At 42.8% G+C, this 18123-nt stretch overlaps 1 protein-coding gene across 1 annotated transcript in view; it reads left to right on the forward strand.

Annotated features, from left to right (window-relative positions):
* The window catches only part of LOC135222494 (intraflagellar transport protein 172 homolog), a 369686-nt gene that overhangs the window by 91958 nt on the left and 259605 nt on the right, over positions 1–18123 (forward strand). Inside the window, 3 exon segments of the mRNA XM_064260577.1 lie at positions 1658–1809; positions 3414–3618; positions 6098–6213. Of these exon segments, the coding sequence (XP_064116647.1) occupies positions 1658–1809; positions 3414–3618; positions 6098–6213 (473 nt within the window).

Here is an 18123-nt window from a genome sequence, read left to right on the forward strand (position 1 = left end):
GGTGATCGGTTGTGCTTGAGGCTCCTTGCAATTGGTAGTGATAGGCTCTGGCATGTAAGCGGGTTGATCCCCATTGACCAGATCCTGCTTGGATTCTGCCAAGTAAGTGGACTCAGTTCCCATTGGTAGACCCAAAGAGTTCTTCAGCCATAGGTCACGCCCTCGCTGAGACTCTTTAGGCAACGCAGACTAATAGACAGTAACTATCAAGTCTTCTGCCTAAATCAGGTAAGAACCAGAGATTTATATTTTTTATTCCTTTAACATGTGTTGTCCCCACTTTCTAAGTAAGTATGTGTCTCTTTCCCTCCACCAAGGGTGTCAATCAGCTAAGTATATATCTGGCAGGGAAGTTCATGTACAAAAATGATATTGTTAGTATACAATAAAGTTTTGTACATACTTACCTGGCAGATATATACGATTGATGGCCCGCCCAGCCTCCCCTCAGGAGACAGGTGGAAGAAAATAAACCTGACAAGAAAGGGGGACTGGTTCTTACATCCGCCTCCCAGCGGCGGTAAGGTAGATCACCTGACCTACCTGTAGCGTGTGCCGCGAGTTTTGAATTTCTGAATCGTCTTGACGTCAGAGACCTAAGCTAAGTATATATCTGCCAGGTAAGTATGTACAAAACTTTATTGTATACTAACAATATCATTTTTATTGAGAATAAGCAGTTATACTTACAGAAAACAATGAGAAATAAATATAAATGACTAATGAAATGGATGAATAAACATTTAACATCTCTCTTAGCTTTATGGAAGACTCGTTAGTGTATGGAAGATGGAGAGGAGGGGAGAGGGAGGAGGAGAGGTTATTGTTTTTTGCCGGCACTATCTAGGGTTACTTCGCCTTTGTGTTTTTTACTGACACTAGAACAAGCTTGAGAGTCACTGGGTCCCTGTCGCACAACAAAACCGCCTAGAGACATTTGTTTCTAGCGTTTCTTTAAAACTTCCCTAAAGTGAAACACAACATTGTTATTAAACATGTTGGAGACATGGATTATAAAATCTTTTTTTGGATGATAACTCCACAAAATTTTTTACATCACTTTGCAAACTTGTCCTTAATCACTGAAGTAGGCACATTATGTATGCCCGTTTGCTTTCTGAATTTTTCAAACCAGCCTCTGCTGGCCTTAAATTCTCTTAACAGCAGCACTTGTTGTAGGTATTTTCTCAATGAGATTGGCATGCAACTTCCTCCAACACTTTGCTACGAGTTCTTCCTTAAATTCTATAGTGTTTCTCACCTTGTTTACAGAAGGGCTGGCACTTGGAACTTTCTTCGGCCCTATGATGGCTTATTTAACGGTTGCACTTAAATAGAAAAGCACAAATAAACCCAAAAAACAATTAACACAAAAGCAGAATGTGTCACGAGAGAACATGGGATGCTTTGTTTTGGCACTCAGTATGGGCCTAGTCACGAGGTGGTCTCTGGAAGGAGCATTTCTGGGTGTACAAAACCCAAGTCAAAATTTTGTCGGAAACAGTCTACAAAAACTGAATCATACGAAATCTGAGGTTTTACTGTACTACTGTCTTATTTTCCTCTAAAGTATTATAATGGTTGTCAATATTGGGCTTAGATTAGATTTTATTTCATGAATGTAATTACTATATAATTCCTAGTTTATATTTTGCAGGCGATCTGTTTGGAAAAACAAGTGGGAAATGACATATGTCGGTCCTTCACAAGTGCTTGTTAAACCTTTAGCTGGATCAGGTCCCTTTGGTAGTCGTGGTGTGATTCTTCGATCTCAGTATGGCTTTGAAATCCATGATGTCCGTATCATGGGTAAGCAGCAAAGTGTTTTTTTTTTTTTTCTTTTATGAAATGTTGTCAAAAGGATTATCTCATCATTTTAAAAATGTAAATATGTAGAGTTATTGGTGATCATAGAAAATTTTATAGGACATTGCAGATGTATCAATGTGATTCACATCATGGAAGATGTTGAAAATTTTTGGAAAAAGTGAGTAAATGGCCTAGAAATAATGAAAATCTCAAGGACCCTTGCATTTAACATTTACTTTAATGAATGCTTTTCATCCCTCTGCCAAGTGCTTGAATTATATTGGACTAACTCCTCAAAATACTTATTCTATTGACTCAGCACTGAAATTTCTTCAGACAGCTGGTCTTCATTTGCAACTTTCATTTTACAGTCCATTTGTCTGTTAACCTTTCTCTTTATTTCTTTCCATCCAACATAACTTTTTCTCTCAAGTACTGTGCTTGTACATTTTCACTTATATTTTCAACAAATTTGGATGTTTTCAGGGAGTAGCCCTAAGGCAGCTTTACCTAAAGGAGAAAATATAGCACATAAATTGTTTAAAAAGACTTCTTACACACTTGTACTAGAATGTCACAGTCCTTCTCAAAGGGTTTTACTTTTAAATAAGGAGAAATTTAGAGCAGTTTGAAATCAAATCCAGACAGCTAGGTGAGAAGGAACCAAAGTCAACTTATGAAAAGTAACAGGTACTAAGCAGTGCAGTCCAGTCTGAATAGATGATACATAGAATTTTTTTTACCTGTGCTATTTGAAGTGGTCGATGTAAGACACACTGTGGTTGGTACCCTTTGCCGGGACAAAGGTGAAGTGAGACTGTTGAATATGAATGAAAGGGGGAATACTCATTGAGACTTAGTGTCAGTGTAGTACTTGCAGAGTAAGAAGGTTTGAAAAGTGAAGGATATAGAGATGTGGTGCAGGAGTAGTAAAATGACAGCAGAAGTGGCAAGGTGGATCTGAGTACCTTACAGTGATTTGGTTACATGAGGAGAATGGAGGAAAGTAGTTCGATGAAATAATTTGATAGAAAGTGCAGGTAGGAAAGAATTCTAGACTGAGAAAGTGCTAGCTAAATGGAGTAGAAGGAGTGCTGGAACTTGAATGCCTTGATATTTCAAGAAGTGTGAGTGTGCGCCAGATGTAAGTGGCACGATGTAAGGGTGATGCTAATGAGGCTTCTGCTAACATGCCAGAAGCATCTGATTCTGTGAACGTTTCTGTGCAGAGGGTATGCAGTTATGCTGGTCCTTATTTTTTATTTATCCAGGGAAGATGCATGTGAATATTAGGTGAGTTTAAGAATAAGTCAATTAACAACTAAACTTGCTTCCTCTATTGGCAATTCTTTAAAGCATACACAATTAGTATGAGACCAAAAACAGTGAAGGTCAGTACATTTGAGGTGTCTATTTATTTACATTTATGTAAAACTGCCTCTATTTTTTATATTAATTTGTCTTTTTATGATAATAAGTTGTCCAACAAATAATCAAGTTTGATGGAAGCGGAATTTGTATATATCAAGGTGTTGCCTTAAAGTCATATATGACTCTGTACCTTTCTTAATTACTACATACTATATAATGCATTTTTTTTTTAGGCAAAGACCGATATTTGGTTGCTCGAACAACTGAGACACTACTTTTGGGGGATTTGCATAAAAACTTGCTAAGTGAAGTCCACTGGGGAGCAGAACCAGGCACAGAGAAGTTCTACTTTGACAATGAAAATGTTTGCTTAATATTCAATGCTGGAGAATTGTCACTCGTTGAATATGGCAATAATGATATTTTGGGATCTGTCAGGTAAATATACACAGATGTTGTTTTAAAACTGATACGCAGTTGTATGTTTCTCTTTTTTTAGAGTACAGGCAGTCCTTGCTTATTGATGGTGTCTGTTAACTGTGTCTGGTTTTACAGCACTTGACTAATATGTTGTTAACCAGATTTTTGCCGATGGCAAGCAATATTCAGCATCAGTAAGTGGTTTATCATTGTCAGTAAGTTGTTTATCAGCATTGGTAAGTGGTTTATTGGCATCAGTAAGCAATTTATCTGTGCCAGTAAGCTGTTTATTGGTGTCGGTAACAGCATCGACAAGCGGTTTATTTATGCTTGCAATGTTGCAAATGCCATTTATTACCTTAATTATCGGCAGTTTTCAGTTAGCAGCGATTTTCGGTTAGTGGCTCTGCCGGGAATGGAATCCTTGCCATTAACCAAGGATTGCCTATTGTTAGTAGATAATGTATTCATAACAAAGATATCCACTAAATTTAACCAGATTGAAACAGTAGAGCTTTTTAATAGTTGACTTCAAAACAATAAATTTTAGAACATAATGTAGCCCACTCACTATATTGTCTTCATTTTTGGTTAGGTGTTCTCAATAGGGATGAAGATTCACAATGATTTTCTGAATCTTGTTTCTATGCTACTTTTATTCTGCTGTTTGTTTTGCTACAAACCCATGACATGTACATACATGGTCTTTGACTGCCCTCAACACTTTTAGTCTTATTTATTTTGTGTGACTTGAGCGATGTACACAGTTTAGCAGAATTTACCATATCTTTGTTGATTGCAGGAGTTCACGGGCTTGCTTAAGATCCTTTGAACACTTAAATTCAATTTACTTTTTTCTGATTTATCTTCATCTTTCCCTACATTTAAACATTTTCAAATTCCTTCAATAGTGGCTGCAGTAAAATGTACAGTATTAGCTATAAAGTTTCACACCATTTTCCAGTCTTTTCATGATTTACTTTCGTAAACCACAACTTTGCACTTAAAACTACCGCAATTTACTCTGAATTCCTGGAAAATGTCCACTGTTACATTGCAAGTTGATTTTTGCTCACACTCAGTTTCAACTTGGTCTAAGAAAGAGGATGCAACGAATCCATGCCAATCAGAAGACACCTTAACCAATTTCAGTGAAAGAACATTAAATTTTACAAACCAGATGGACGCCATGTTAGGATTTCAAATGCCTTGTACATTTTTCATAGTCACCGATTGTTATTGACCATTCGTGTTACCTTTCATACTTTTGTGTCCCACATGCCCTACTTACAGAATTTTACTTGTGTTTGCTCCCTGGTTGTTAAGGTACCTTTCTGTTTTGTGAGTCAGTTTTCCTAATTGTTTAGGTAAGTTTGCCCACGAAGAGGAAGCTTCACTTCATTATGAAATACTAAAACTGCCTTTATTAAATGTTATAGGAAGAGGTTTGTTTTCATTTTATGATAGTATGCTTGACAGAATTACATAATTAAAAAATACTATTTCAAGGGATTAAGCTTTGAATTCACTTAATATAAATAGTCTTCTTCTTTCCCACTGTTATCCCTGCACTAAGGGATTGGTTGCCTGATATGCCTTTCCTTACAACATTAGGCATGGTTTATTACTTGGCAAAGGGGTTTTTATAACCACATGCCCTTGCTGTCATCAACCACTGTTATCGGTGGTGGACCTCACCTTTGACTAAAAAGTCCACCTGCAAGACAGCAGTTTCCTCTGCTATTGGCAGTGGGCCTAGCCTTTTGCTAAAAGGTAAGACTGCAAGACCGCAGTTTCCACAGTTATTGGCGGTGGACCTAGCCTTTTACTAAAAAAATAAGACTGCAAAGCAGCAGCTGTCCTTTTAGTTACCTTTTACGACAGAGCAGGACCTACGGTGGTAGTATTCTTACACCCCTAACCCCTACCTTAGGGTGGACTTAATATAAATACAGTATACAGTAGTAAAGAGAAACCATATATGTACTATAGTGTCTTGTTACATCAGAGAGTCTAAGGAGTATAGTGCACATGCCTGTACATATATTCCACATTACAGAAAAGAAAGAAAAAAAAATTATGTAGTATTTATTCACGGTCAACTTAAAATTCCATTTTCAGTATTGCAATAAAATTTTTGAGGTTCCTCATCACCATGTAAAAATTAGTGTTTTGTATCTTCATGTTTAGATTTCCATTTCACATCCTTGACAACTAACAGTTAAAAGTAGCAGTATTCCGAATCAGGTGGCACAGTGTTGTATGCGTATTTCATTAATTACCTGTCTTTTGCTGAAGGTCACTGTTTTTTTACCCTTTAATTATTTGTAGTAATTTCAATTTCTCTACAACTGCTTTTATTATTCTAGGTTCAACTTTTGTCTCACATCTTACTTTTAAGGAACACCTGGTGAAAGTGTCAGTAAATCCCTTTATGTATATTCTACTTGCTCTAATAAAGGGAAGAAAAATCATAATGTTCCTCTATTCTTTCCAGAACAGAATTCATGAATCCCCACCTCATCAGTGTTCGACTCAATGAAAGACGCCAGAGGGGAATTGATGACAACAAGAAGATGGCATATTTACTTGACCTCAAAACTATTTGCCTAGGTAATATGCATGATGTAGCTTGAGAAGATGTTTGTTCCGACACGTAATACAAACCCTCGGTCCTTTAACATAAGGAATGTACTTTCGGCGTTGCTGGAATTACGGCCGTTGAATCTTGAATAAGGTGGTTAGGCAGTAACTACCGTGGGGCAGACTAGCCTGCCCGGATGTAAACACTCCACTTTGCTTTTGGCCGTCTTCTGATGAAGACGCGTGTTTGTGAGCTCTGGGTGACTGGTCGTTGATCTTTTTTCCAGGTGGGATCCTTTTGGTTTATTTTTTGTATTTAAATAATTATGCATATACATACGGTGATTGATATTAACCCTCTTACGCCGATTGGACGTATTAAACGTCGAGATAAATTGTCTCCCGGGTGCCGATTAGATGTATTAAACGTCGACATAAAAAAGTTTTTTTTTTAAATTCGCAGAAAAATACTTATAGGCCTACCAGCCAAAAACTTTTCAATCATGCGCCTTGGGGGATGCTGGGAGCTCACGGATCAAGGCGTCGTTTTGTTTACAATCATTACGCAGGCGCACAAGCACGATTTTCTTTCTTATCGCACTAAAAAGTATCAGAGACATATCTCAGAAATTATTTTGTCACTTTGACATAATTTTTGCACCATTTTAAATTAGCCGTTACATGGACTATTATATATGAAAATGTGCGCAATTTTATGTAGAATACAACAAAAAAAATACTCATGAGTGTAGCTTTTATCAATTTTGAAATATTTTCATGTAAATAACGATAAGTGCCAAAATTTCAACCTTCTGTCAACTTTGACTCTACCAATATGGTCGAAAAACACAATTGTAAGCTAAAACTCTCATATTCTAGTAATATTCAATCATTTCCCTTCATTTTGCAACAAATTGGAAGTCTTTAGCACAATATGTCGATTTATGAAAAAAAATATTTTCCTTACGTCCGCGGGGTAACTCTTCCGAAAAAAATCAGAAATTTTTTTGTGCGATTGTCGTAATGTTTGCACCATTTTAAATTAGCTGTTACATAAAGTTTTATATATGAAAATGTGCGCAATTTCATGTAGAATACAACAAAAATAATTGAAGGTTGTAGCTTTTCTCATTTTTGAAATATTTGCCTATAAATCATGATCGATAAAAAAAAAAAAACCACGTTCGGTCAACTTTGACTCTACCGAAATAGTCGAAAAACGCAATTGTAAGCTAAAACTCTTACAGTCTAGTAATATTCAGTCATTTATCTTCATTTTGAAACAAATTCTAAGTCTCTAGCACAATATTTAGATTTATGGTGAATTAAAAAGAAACTTTCCTTCCCTCCACGCGCGGATTCTCCGCCGCAAATCTCCGAAATGCGTACCTCGCATTCTCGTTATATTTGCTCCGTTTCATATTAGGCATTTCATAGAGTTTTATATATGAAAATGTGCGTAATTTTATGTAGAATACAACGAAAAATAGTTGAAGTCTGTAGCTTTTCTCATTTTTGAAATATTTGTATATAAAAAATTTATATAAAAAAATTTGACATTTGATCAACTTTAACTCATCCGAAATGGTTGAAAACTGCAATTGTAAGCTAAAACTCTTACAGTATAGTAATATTCAATCATTTAGCTTCATTTTGAAACAAATTGGAAGTCTCTAGAACAATATTTAGATTTATGGTGAATTTTTGAAAAAAACATTTTTTTATGTCCACGTGTTACAAATTCATGCATCATTTTGTGATAATATTTTCTCTGTGTTGCTTTGATCGTTTTACAATGTGTTATATACCAAAATGATTGCAATTTAGTGTACAATACAACAACAAAAATTAACTTTTTAGCTTTAACCGTTTTGCTCACAGCGCAATTTGAATACAATTATATGTGAAATTTTGTTTTTGCGCTATCATATATTGCATTATTTATATATAATAATGATATTTTTTTTCATTTCTGATGGTTGCATACTAATCTTCAGGCAATGACAAAAAAAGGAGCCAAAAATGAACTCTTAATCTCAAAAATTAAGCGCGCTGTGATTTTTTTAAAAAAATGTTTTTTCCGCTTCGGCGTAAGAGGGTTAATACTAAACAAAGGTTTGTCCTTGTTTTTCAAATTAATATACAAACTCACTTTTTGTGATAGCCTTTGTAACCTCCCCTCTACTTGTGTTAAGAGTCGGCAGCTAAGGTATGCCAACATATTATTTACATTCTTTCACCCTTTAGCATTGGCTCAGACCTGCATGAGGACGAGATATGTATTTATCGTGAGAATGAAATATGTATTTAACGTAAGTGATATTGATCCTGTAACGGGACATGTATTCATCCGGAAATTACGCTTACGCTTGGGAATTACCAAGGGAACTTCAAGGTTTGTCCATGTTTTGTTGTTATGGTAATTTCTTGTCTCCTTCTTCCTGTTGCGTACCAATCCTCGAGTGTGTGTACTGATCCCCTACTGATAATCATATTCATTACAACCACTACCCGGGAGTTATGTCACTGGACGAAGCTGTCGCTCTGCCCTGTGAGGTTTATCTACTCCTGATGGTAGAAGTCTGGCAGAATTCGGAGGAACCGAAGAGGAAGAGAGCTCGTCAAGTGACATCATCCTCCTCTTCGAGATCATCAGATCTTCATACCTCCTCCCCTTCGACTTTTAAGGCTTTGCCGTAAAAGAGAAGGTGGTATCCCCCCTAAGAATTCTCGTCAGGGGACTTCTACGGGTCTGTCTCGCTCCGGTGAGACAGGTGGGTCTTCCGCTGGTCCTCCCGTTCCTCCGGGAATGGGGCCCATCTCTCCTTCCTCGGGGAGGAAGCAGATGGGGACCATGGAGGTACAGGCCACCACTGGTATCTCTTCTCCCAGTTCTGAAGGTTCCACCTCTGGACTGGGAACTGTCTAGGCTGCCTGCTTGTGAGCGTTACCGAGTATACGGTCACCTACGGGTGACTGTGCAGCCAGGGTGCAGACTGCTGAGTACGCTCACTATGTCAGGACCCAGGCACGAAGGGGAAGATGGTAGGAGTCGCTCGGGTGACTCGCCAAACCAGCGTTCGCTCTCGCAGCAATCGTCCGGTGCCCAGGGTTGACGTGATGTTCCTGCGGGTCCATGCACACAGAGACCGGTGGAGGCGGGCCATCCAGCCCTCTTTTAATTAATCCTTTTCTTTCAGAGAGGTTTCAGCCGCAACAAGAACTTGGAAGAGTCGGAGGACGGTATCGCCTGTCGCCTGTCAGGTGCACGCTCAGCCCCACCCAGACGACGGTCTCGGGGGTGGCAGGCGCTTCACCTGCCAGGTAAGAGTTTCGTAGCCTTCCTCGAGGAAGCGTTCTCTCCATTGCTACTCCCGCAGGTCCCTCCGGACAGGTGCAGTTGGGCCGTGTTGCTACCGCAACTGCCCCAACTCCATCCTGGATGGAGGACCTGTCAGTTGTCTTGAGGAAACTGGCAAAGAGGAAGTCCAGGAAGAAGAGGAAGGTGTCGCCGTCGTCTTCTGCCACCCCTTCCCCTTTGACTTCCAAGGCCCCCCAGCCGAAGAAGAAGAAGGTAGCCTCCTCTCCCCCTAAGAAGTCTCGCTCAGAGACCTCTAAGGGTCTGTCCCACTCCGATGGGACAGTTTGGGCTTCCGCTGGTCCTCCTGTTCCTTTGGGAATGGGGCCCGTCTCTCCTTCCGCAAGGAAGAAGACGGGGACCGGAGGGGTACCGGCTAACACCGGTACCTCCTCTCCTGGCACCAGAGGTTCCGCCTCAGCGCCAGGGACCGTCTCGGCTGCTTGTTCGCGAGAGGTACCGAGTGTACGGTCGCTCATGGGTGACCGTGCAGCCAGGGTCTAGGCAGCTGAGCCTGCTCGCCGCCAGGTCCCAGGCACGGAGCGGAAGACTGGTGGCAGTCGCTCAGGCGACTCCCGCCAAGCCAGCGATCGCACTAGCGGCGATCTGCCAGTTCCCAGGGTTGACGTGACGTTCCTACCAGACTGTTCACGTAGCAAGGCTGGGAAGAGGCTCCCCCCCCCCCCCCCCCCCCCCCCCTGGCTACTGGGTCCAGCCTCACCTGGACCTGGTTCAACCTCGCCTGGGCCTGGTCCAGCCTCGCCTGGACCTGGTTCAGCCTCGCCTGGACCTGGTTCAGCCTCGCCTTGACTTGGTCCAGCCTCACCTGGGCGCGTCAAGAGAACGGTGCTCACTCTCACCACGTTAGTGGACACTACCAGTCACCCGACCGTCGCTCCCACCGCGACCGGACAGCTCGCACGACTGGTAGTAGCTCCCCTGACGCATGAGACCGATGCTACCGTCCTCGGTCCAGCGCTTCTCCGGAAGGGGACTGCTGGTCCAGACCTGCAGCTCGACCGCCACCGAAGTTGGTGATCGCCTGCCTTCCTCCCAGCCTACCGGTTCTGCTGGTAGGCAGGGAGGCATGCTTGTAGCAGCTCTCCTGACGCAAGAGACTGACGCTCCGCCCTTGGTCCAGCGTTTCTCCGCAAGAAAACCGCTGGTCCAGACCAACAGCTTGATCGTCACCGTGGGTTGACGATCGCCTACAGTCCTCCCATCCTACCGGTCCTGCTGTTAGGCAGGGGAGGAGCACTCGTAGCAGCTCCCCTAATGCAAGAGACCGACGCTCTGTTCATTGTTCCAGTGTTTCTCCGCAAGAAGACCGCTGATCCAGACCTGCAGTTCAATCGCCACCGTGGGTTGGTGATTGCCTGCAGTCCTCTCAGCCTACTGGTTCTGCTAGTAGGCAGGGTAGGAGCATCAGGTCTCCTCCCTCACCTGTCCCTTCAACCTCCTCAGGCTACACAGGGAGGAACGAGGTGAACAGGAGTGACCGTGATGAATGCACTTCTTACCGTCCGGCCACGAGCCTGGTTCGGTCTTGGGACCAACAGATCCTTGCTCAAGTGGTTGGAGGAGATCGTGGGGGGCTGGCGAGGACGAATGACTCTTCCCATACTCTCAGAGGGACCATCACCGCCGTTCATGTGACGGTCCTGCTGGACCATGCCCGCAAAGACCGGGGTGGGCTCCCCCTTCGGTCCTCTTGAGAGGTTTTGAACTCGACGAGGACTGGGACGCATCGGAGGACGGTATCGGCTCTATCCTGTCAGCTGCTCGCTCAGCCCCACCCAGACAACGGTCACGGTGACGGCAGACGTTTAACCTACAGTACCAGTTCGTAACACTCCTCGGGAAAACGTTTGCTCCAGACGGTAACATTTTTCTAGACCCTGAGCAGCCATCACGGTACGGTGATGGCTGCCAGTACTCTCTTCTCTGACTGCTAGTTCCGCTGGGAAGGCGAGCGAGTATCCAATCTTCCTCCCCCATTCCCTCTCTCCCTATGGTGCAACTGGAAGGGGCAGGATCCTGTAGAGCATTCTCCATAGGATTCCACGTCGGGGACTGCGTTCCTAGAGGGACCTTCGGGTCCTACTGGACGTAAGTCCCCGTCGTTGAGGAAGGATCTTGCCCTATCCTTGATATCTATGGGAATCGGGAGGACCACCACCCGATGATCTTCTGACGAATTCGGTGGGGGTTTCACCGAGCGCTTAGAGTTCTTCGGAGTTTCTAGCACTCTCCGAGTGTTCTGGTCTGTACGCAAACACTTGGGCGAAACCATGGTCCAGAGTGGGTGAGACGAGAATCCCAGATAATTGTTACTACGATAATCGGGAATCTCGCCGAATGCTCGAATTCCTGGAATATCTAGCGTCCGAGAGAAGTACTGCTGCTGAAGGAAGAATATCTCGGGAGGGGCTCAACCTGGATGGAACTGACGGTCCATCGCCTCAGTAGGTGGCCAACCCCGGGATAGAGAAGAATGGATGGAAACATCCAGTTCAGCTTGAAATATCGTCTTCGGTATCCTTGTTATCACTGTAGAAGTCTTCCTTGGGGAAAACTTCACCTTCGCTCTCTTCATTAGAGAATGAAGGGTGTCGGCTTCCAGTCCTTAATCTTGTTCCTCGAATGGAAGAGAATTTAGGATGGTGGTCTATGTACAGGAACCTACAAATATACTACGTATATTGCCCTTGCGACATGCTTCTGTTATCAGTTGAATTGTCCGAGGTGTAGGCACATACTGTAGTTAACTCTACGAGTTGTGACCAAGACGAGTAGTATCTTATCAATTGAACTGCAACTTGGGACTGCCCTGCAACCTCCCAGGAGTTACCAGTTTCAATTTTGAGACAATTGTGGTATTGTCACAACAACACCACAGCGTTTGCATTCACCGAAATCCGTTTCAATTAAATGCAAATGCTCGAGCGTATTTTTTTGCGCTCGATGGTTCTAGCCGAACGCATTCCTTCTAGGAATGGATTACCTGGTAACTCAGGTTGACGAATGAGCGAGAGCTAGCGGTGTATGGGCTGCCTGCCAGCCCTGCCTGCCACAGCCCAGTACCAGCTGGCTCTCCGAGATGGTACAGTCGGCTATTGTCTCTTTCTCTTCGATGATTGACTACTGAACCAAATCTCTGCCCAGCAATCAAAGACTTAGGTCTCTGGTTGGCTGGAATTCTCACATACGTGGATGACCATCTCTACTGCATCGCCTTTGAAATTGTGAGAATTTTCAGACAGATATCTCACTAGACTCGCTATCATCTATCTGTTTACTGCACAGTAACAGAAGTCTGTAGCCTAGTCTCCCGCTGCATCACACCTGCCACTGCGATGATGCGGAATGATTTCTTCAGACATCTGAGTTTGTCTTCTAAACATATCTCGTATTCGTAAGTGTGCAATTGTTCATTGTCCACCCTGAATTGTACAATGTATAATGGAAGACATCGCCTGTTCCCCGCCCTGCCAGCTCTACTTCCAAGTATATAGATGTCCTCCCTGATTCTGCCCATGAGAAGCGGTTCTTCAGGCAGTACGTACAATCCCTGTGTTTTCATTACTGAAAAGCGCTCCGCTTTCATTGCAACTCCGACTTCTCACCGAACAGCAATGAAGTAGCGGTTTAGCATTTTCAGTCCTCTGTAAATAACAGTGATTAAGCCGTCTTCGCAGGTTGGTGTCATCGGAGGGACTTTTCTACGTTCAGAATTTTGAGAGTTAACTTCTTTCGATTCAGCTGTGAAGACTAGGTCTGCATTCACCTATCACCTTCGTCTTCAACGGCACATAGTATTGTTTTTCCTTAGTTCCTTAGTTGAGATTCAACTACTGTGAGAACTTCTGTCTTGCCATTAGGGACCTCGGTCTCTAGAAGGCAATTGACTTTCATCTGTTGGCCATATGCTTTGAGAGAATCATCATCTCACCTTCCAGCATCGGTGGCAACAGATAGATGATTTGTATGGTCTCTCGGCATAACCCTTCACACGAGCTACGCTGTGGACTTTGTATCGGTTGATCCAGATCAGTCATTACTTCATCTTACTGGCGTGTTTTGGTACCCATAACTATCAACACCCACCATGGAGTGTCGGTGTCTTTATCCACTGCGGAGACGACGAGACCGCGAGAGACTTCACCTCAGTGGGACACAAGACCGCGAAAGATTTCCCTGCAGTGGGATATGAGACCGCAAGAGACTTCGCTGCAGATGGATAGACCACTGGACGGGTACTGGACATTACTCCGAAGAATATGTCAGACAGGAAGATGGATAGGTCATTGCGACCATATCCTTCTTTCCCTTCGAGACTGCCCACAGGTCCTTGGAACCTCATTTCCCTGGACCAACGGTGGATGCTTGCAAGATGTGTTTGCTTACCCAGCTCCTTCAAGAGGACAAGTTGCATCTCATCCATGGTGTGCAGTTGTAGAGGTAAGAAGGATGCGAGAGTGACTGGCTCTCCCCCCTTCCATGCCTCGTCTCTCCATTCCTCGTCCTTCGCGCTGAGGATAGGACTCGAACTCACACTGGCTGGTCAGACGATTGATGCGGTAAGCCTATACATAAGCATCCTTTTTATGTTTCTTATCAGAATCATAGAAGCAATCTCGCTCCTTCCTCTAGCAAGGGGAGGAAGGAGACTGACAATAATGCAAATCCTTCCCAGAACTTTGCATTAATATCTCAGATGCCAATATTCTTCACAGCCCTTTTTCAGATGAGTCATGATCCCTCACTCATTTCGAAAAGGCCCAGAAGTCTGACTTGATCATGCAGCTCCTATACTCCGATCAATTTGTCAGAGGCAGCAGGGCACTCCTCCTCGCTCTTACGACCAGGAGGAGTAGCCTAGGTTCTCAGAACTCCAGTCAGTTCTAGAGGCTCACTCAGATTCCTCCCAGCAATCAGTGAGTCTTCATTATGTTAAAGGACCGAGGGTTTGTATTACGTGTCGGAACAAACACAATTTGTCGTAAATTGTATTTTTCTTAACTATACAAACCTGAGGTCCTTTAACAGGTATGCCCACCTCATGCCACCCCTCAATCTGAACCTGGGCCGAAAGGCAAAGTGTAGTGTTTACATCCGGGCAGGCTAGCCTGCCCCACAGTAGTTACTGCCTAACCACCTCGTTCAATATTCAACGCCCGTAATTCCAGTTATGCCATAAGTACATTCCTTATGTTAAAGGACCTCAGGTTTGTATAGTTAGGAAAAATACAATTTACGACAAATTGTGATTTTTTCTGTATTTATTTCTTGGGGTATTGTGTGGGTCTTTTGCTGCGTAGTGATTTAATGAATGAGAACCACCAGATAGGTTAGATCAAGGTGATAAAAAGTTAACTTTCACTGAGCTAAACAAGTTTTATTGTCTTCTCATTACTGTTAACAAATGACAAATTTTAGGGAATCAAATGATTTTCTTGAGCATATTCATTTTCTTCAGCATATTCATAGTACTCAGGAAATTATATTTTTTTTATATAAACAACTTACCAAGTACTAATTACATAGCTATTATTTCATTCATTCTTAGCATTTTAGATTTATATTTCACTGTAGTGACACTGATATTGTATAGATGACACCTGTCTCCCCCCGAACGAGAGGGTTAGGAACAACTTGGCAGACAATACTCATTCCATTTTTGTGACACCTGGTGATAACATCTGGTGTCAACAGCAGTTATTCATTTTTTTGCCGTTTATTTACTGGACTTTGGTATCCAAAACGAAAGTCGAGTAGCTTCAGCCGAAAGCTTCAGGATGAGTTTTTCCTTGTTTTGTTGTTTCTTACTGGATTACAGTTGACACCCTTTATTCATGGACTCACGATTTGCAAACTCGCCTATTCATGGATTTTATTCATGGATTTTTCTATGGACCGTATTCACGGAAAATTCGCTTATTCACGGTATTTTTTATTGAGGAATATTCACCAATTGCTGTATTTTCATATAATTTTTTTGTTTTAACTATCAAAATAGGCAGGCCCAAGCATTTATAGAGGGGTTTTAAGTATTCGTGGATTTTAGCTATTTATGGGGGTTGTGATACCCATCCCCTACTGTATACATCAATAGTTTGCTTTTACAGTGAAATTGCATTTAATTGATTAACTAACATTTGCCGGGTCGTGTACTATAATGGAAATGTTGGTTTGTTGAACAGATATTTGTTTACGGACATGATGCAGTAAAATCTTGATTCAACAGACCTGGAACCAATGGACATCGGATTCAACGGACAAAATCCGGCCAAGAAGATTGGTGGTTTTTTTTTTCCCTTTTTACATTTACTCACGTGGCAAGCCTATTGTTATTGTTTAATCGTGTTACTCACGTGGCATGCATATTGTTTGTCAAACATTGCATCGTGCGTCATACCGCATATTACGCATATTTAAATACACTGTACTATATGTACACAATACTTAATAGCTGTTGATAAACAAAACCTAGTAGTTCCGGAACTGGTCATTCTTCTTCATGTGTAACTGCATGTGTTGGGACATAGCTTCTGGTTGTTTTTTGTTGTGCCCTTTAATATGTCTTCTGTGCACAAGGGAGGTGAGAAAAGGAAGTGCACTAACCTCGCATTGGCACAAAATTGCAACTTATTAAGAAGCTGGAGTTACCATGGCCAAAGTGTGCGAAGAATATGGAAAAACTCTAAGCTTTTGCAGCAAAGTTTGATGTTGACCCTACAAAAGATAAGAAACGTGTTGTACATAGGTGTAAGCACATGAAAGTGTGTCAAAGCAAGGTCCTGGAAGAAGTGGTCCACAAGTGGTATGTGCAAGAGAGATCAGTGAATGTCCATTGGCCGAGCTAGCTCCCAGTGGTGGTCGAGCACCCAGTGGCAGCCAAGTGAGCTCCCAGTTGCAGCCATGTGACCGTCCAGTGGGTGTCAAGTGCCCAGTGGCAGCCGAGTAAGCACCCAGTGGCGGCTGAGCACCCAGTGGCAGCTGAGCACTCAGTATAGTATAAGCTACACAGGTGCTATCTACAGTTTGAATTAGTTTCCTGTGATACGTAGGTGTCAAGCGACAGAAAACACTTGGCACCAGCTCTGTGTTTTTCTCTCCTGCTACTAGCCACTTGTTTTTATCCTGCGCCTGGCTCCCTCGCTTCCTTCCCGTACCATTGCCAGTTTGTGTCATGGTTAGCAATGTCAACCCTGTGATAGTGAAGTGTTGTGCAGTGGAGGAGGTGGTTATTCGTCCCTTGATTCATCTAGATGGAAGGTCCCTGTCAGACTCCCCTGCACCTGGGAGGAGGCAAACTGGAAGTCAAAGGGAGGTCAGGGGTTAGACACGAGTAGTCAACCCCTCACTCGAACCTTTTGCCGTTCCCAGGTATATTGACAGATAGCCACTGGAAAGGCATCTTAATGGATGTGTAGTGGGGATGTAGCAATTCCTCCTCTTTTGGATATCCTGATCCAGTACCTGTCAGACTCCCGTAAACCTAGGAGGAGGCAAACTGTCGGTCTGTGCTCAATAGGGGTTTGCCCCTGAATAGTTACCCCTCAGTCAAACCTGTTGTCTGTAGGTTTCGACAGACAACATTGAAAAGAAGTTCATAAAGTGTGCTTTACCTGACTTCTGATGTTACAGATCCCAGTGTGCACAAGTTAAGAATCCCATTGTGGGCAAGAGGCTCTTTTGGGATCCTAGTGTGAATAGTTATGGATCCTAGCACAGACTAGTGGCACCATTGGCATATTTAAGATTTATCTTAGCTGTTGAAAAGACGTGTTCCCCAGTTTTGGTGCATTAGTAGTTTTCGCCTATTGGCATCCAAGTTCCGAGCTTCCAAGACTCATCAGACAACCGTTGGAAAGGTAACCATTGTTGTCCAGTGGTTTGGACTTTGGTGCGAGTCAGGAGCATAGTTGGTGCTTTCCAGGTGCTTCTGAATGCCCAGTGGCATCCAAGCACCCAGGAGGTTCCAAGTGCCCAGTAGTTTCTAAGCACAGTGTTTTCTGAGTACAGGGGGTCCTCGAGTTACGACGTTGATCCGTTCTTACGATGCATCGTAACACGAATTTCAGCGTAAGTCGGAACATTGAAAAATACCACATGATTTAATGTAAATACCTATCAATAACAACGAGAGAACAATTCCTTACCTTTATTAGTTTGATTGGCTTGCACACTGGAGAGGAAGCTGCGGTGCTGGAGAGACTGGGGGAGGTTAGTGAAGAGAAAAAGAACCACTACGCTGCTTAGTTATCACTGTCGCTTTCATAGGAGCAGATCCTTTCACATGTTCAACGATGCGCTCTTTATCTTTGATAATGGTAGCAACGGTCGAACGGCTAAGGCCAAGCGAGCGGCCAATGTTTGTTGGCGTTTCTCCCTTCTCGGATCGCTTTATAATGTCCACTTTAATTTCCATGGTGATGGCCTTTCTTTTCTTCGATGCACTACCATCAGAAGAGTCCGCCTTGCGCTTGGGAGCCATAACAAAGAGCAAAAAGTTACAAAAACGATACAACACGAGGGAGAGAGAGGCAGTGTAAACAACCAAAATGGCGTATGGACGA

Source organism: Macrobrachium nipponense, chromosome 3 (genome assembly GCF_015104395.2).
Source record: "Macrobrachium nipponense isolate FS-2020 chromosome 3, ASM1510439v2, whole genome shotgun sequence".
NCBI lineage: Eukaryota > Metazoa > Arthropoda > Malacostraca > Decapoda > Palaemonidae > Macrobrachium > Macrobrachium nipponense.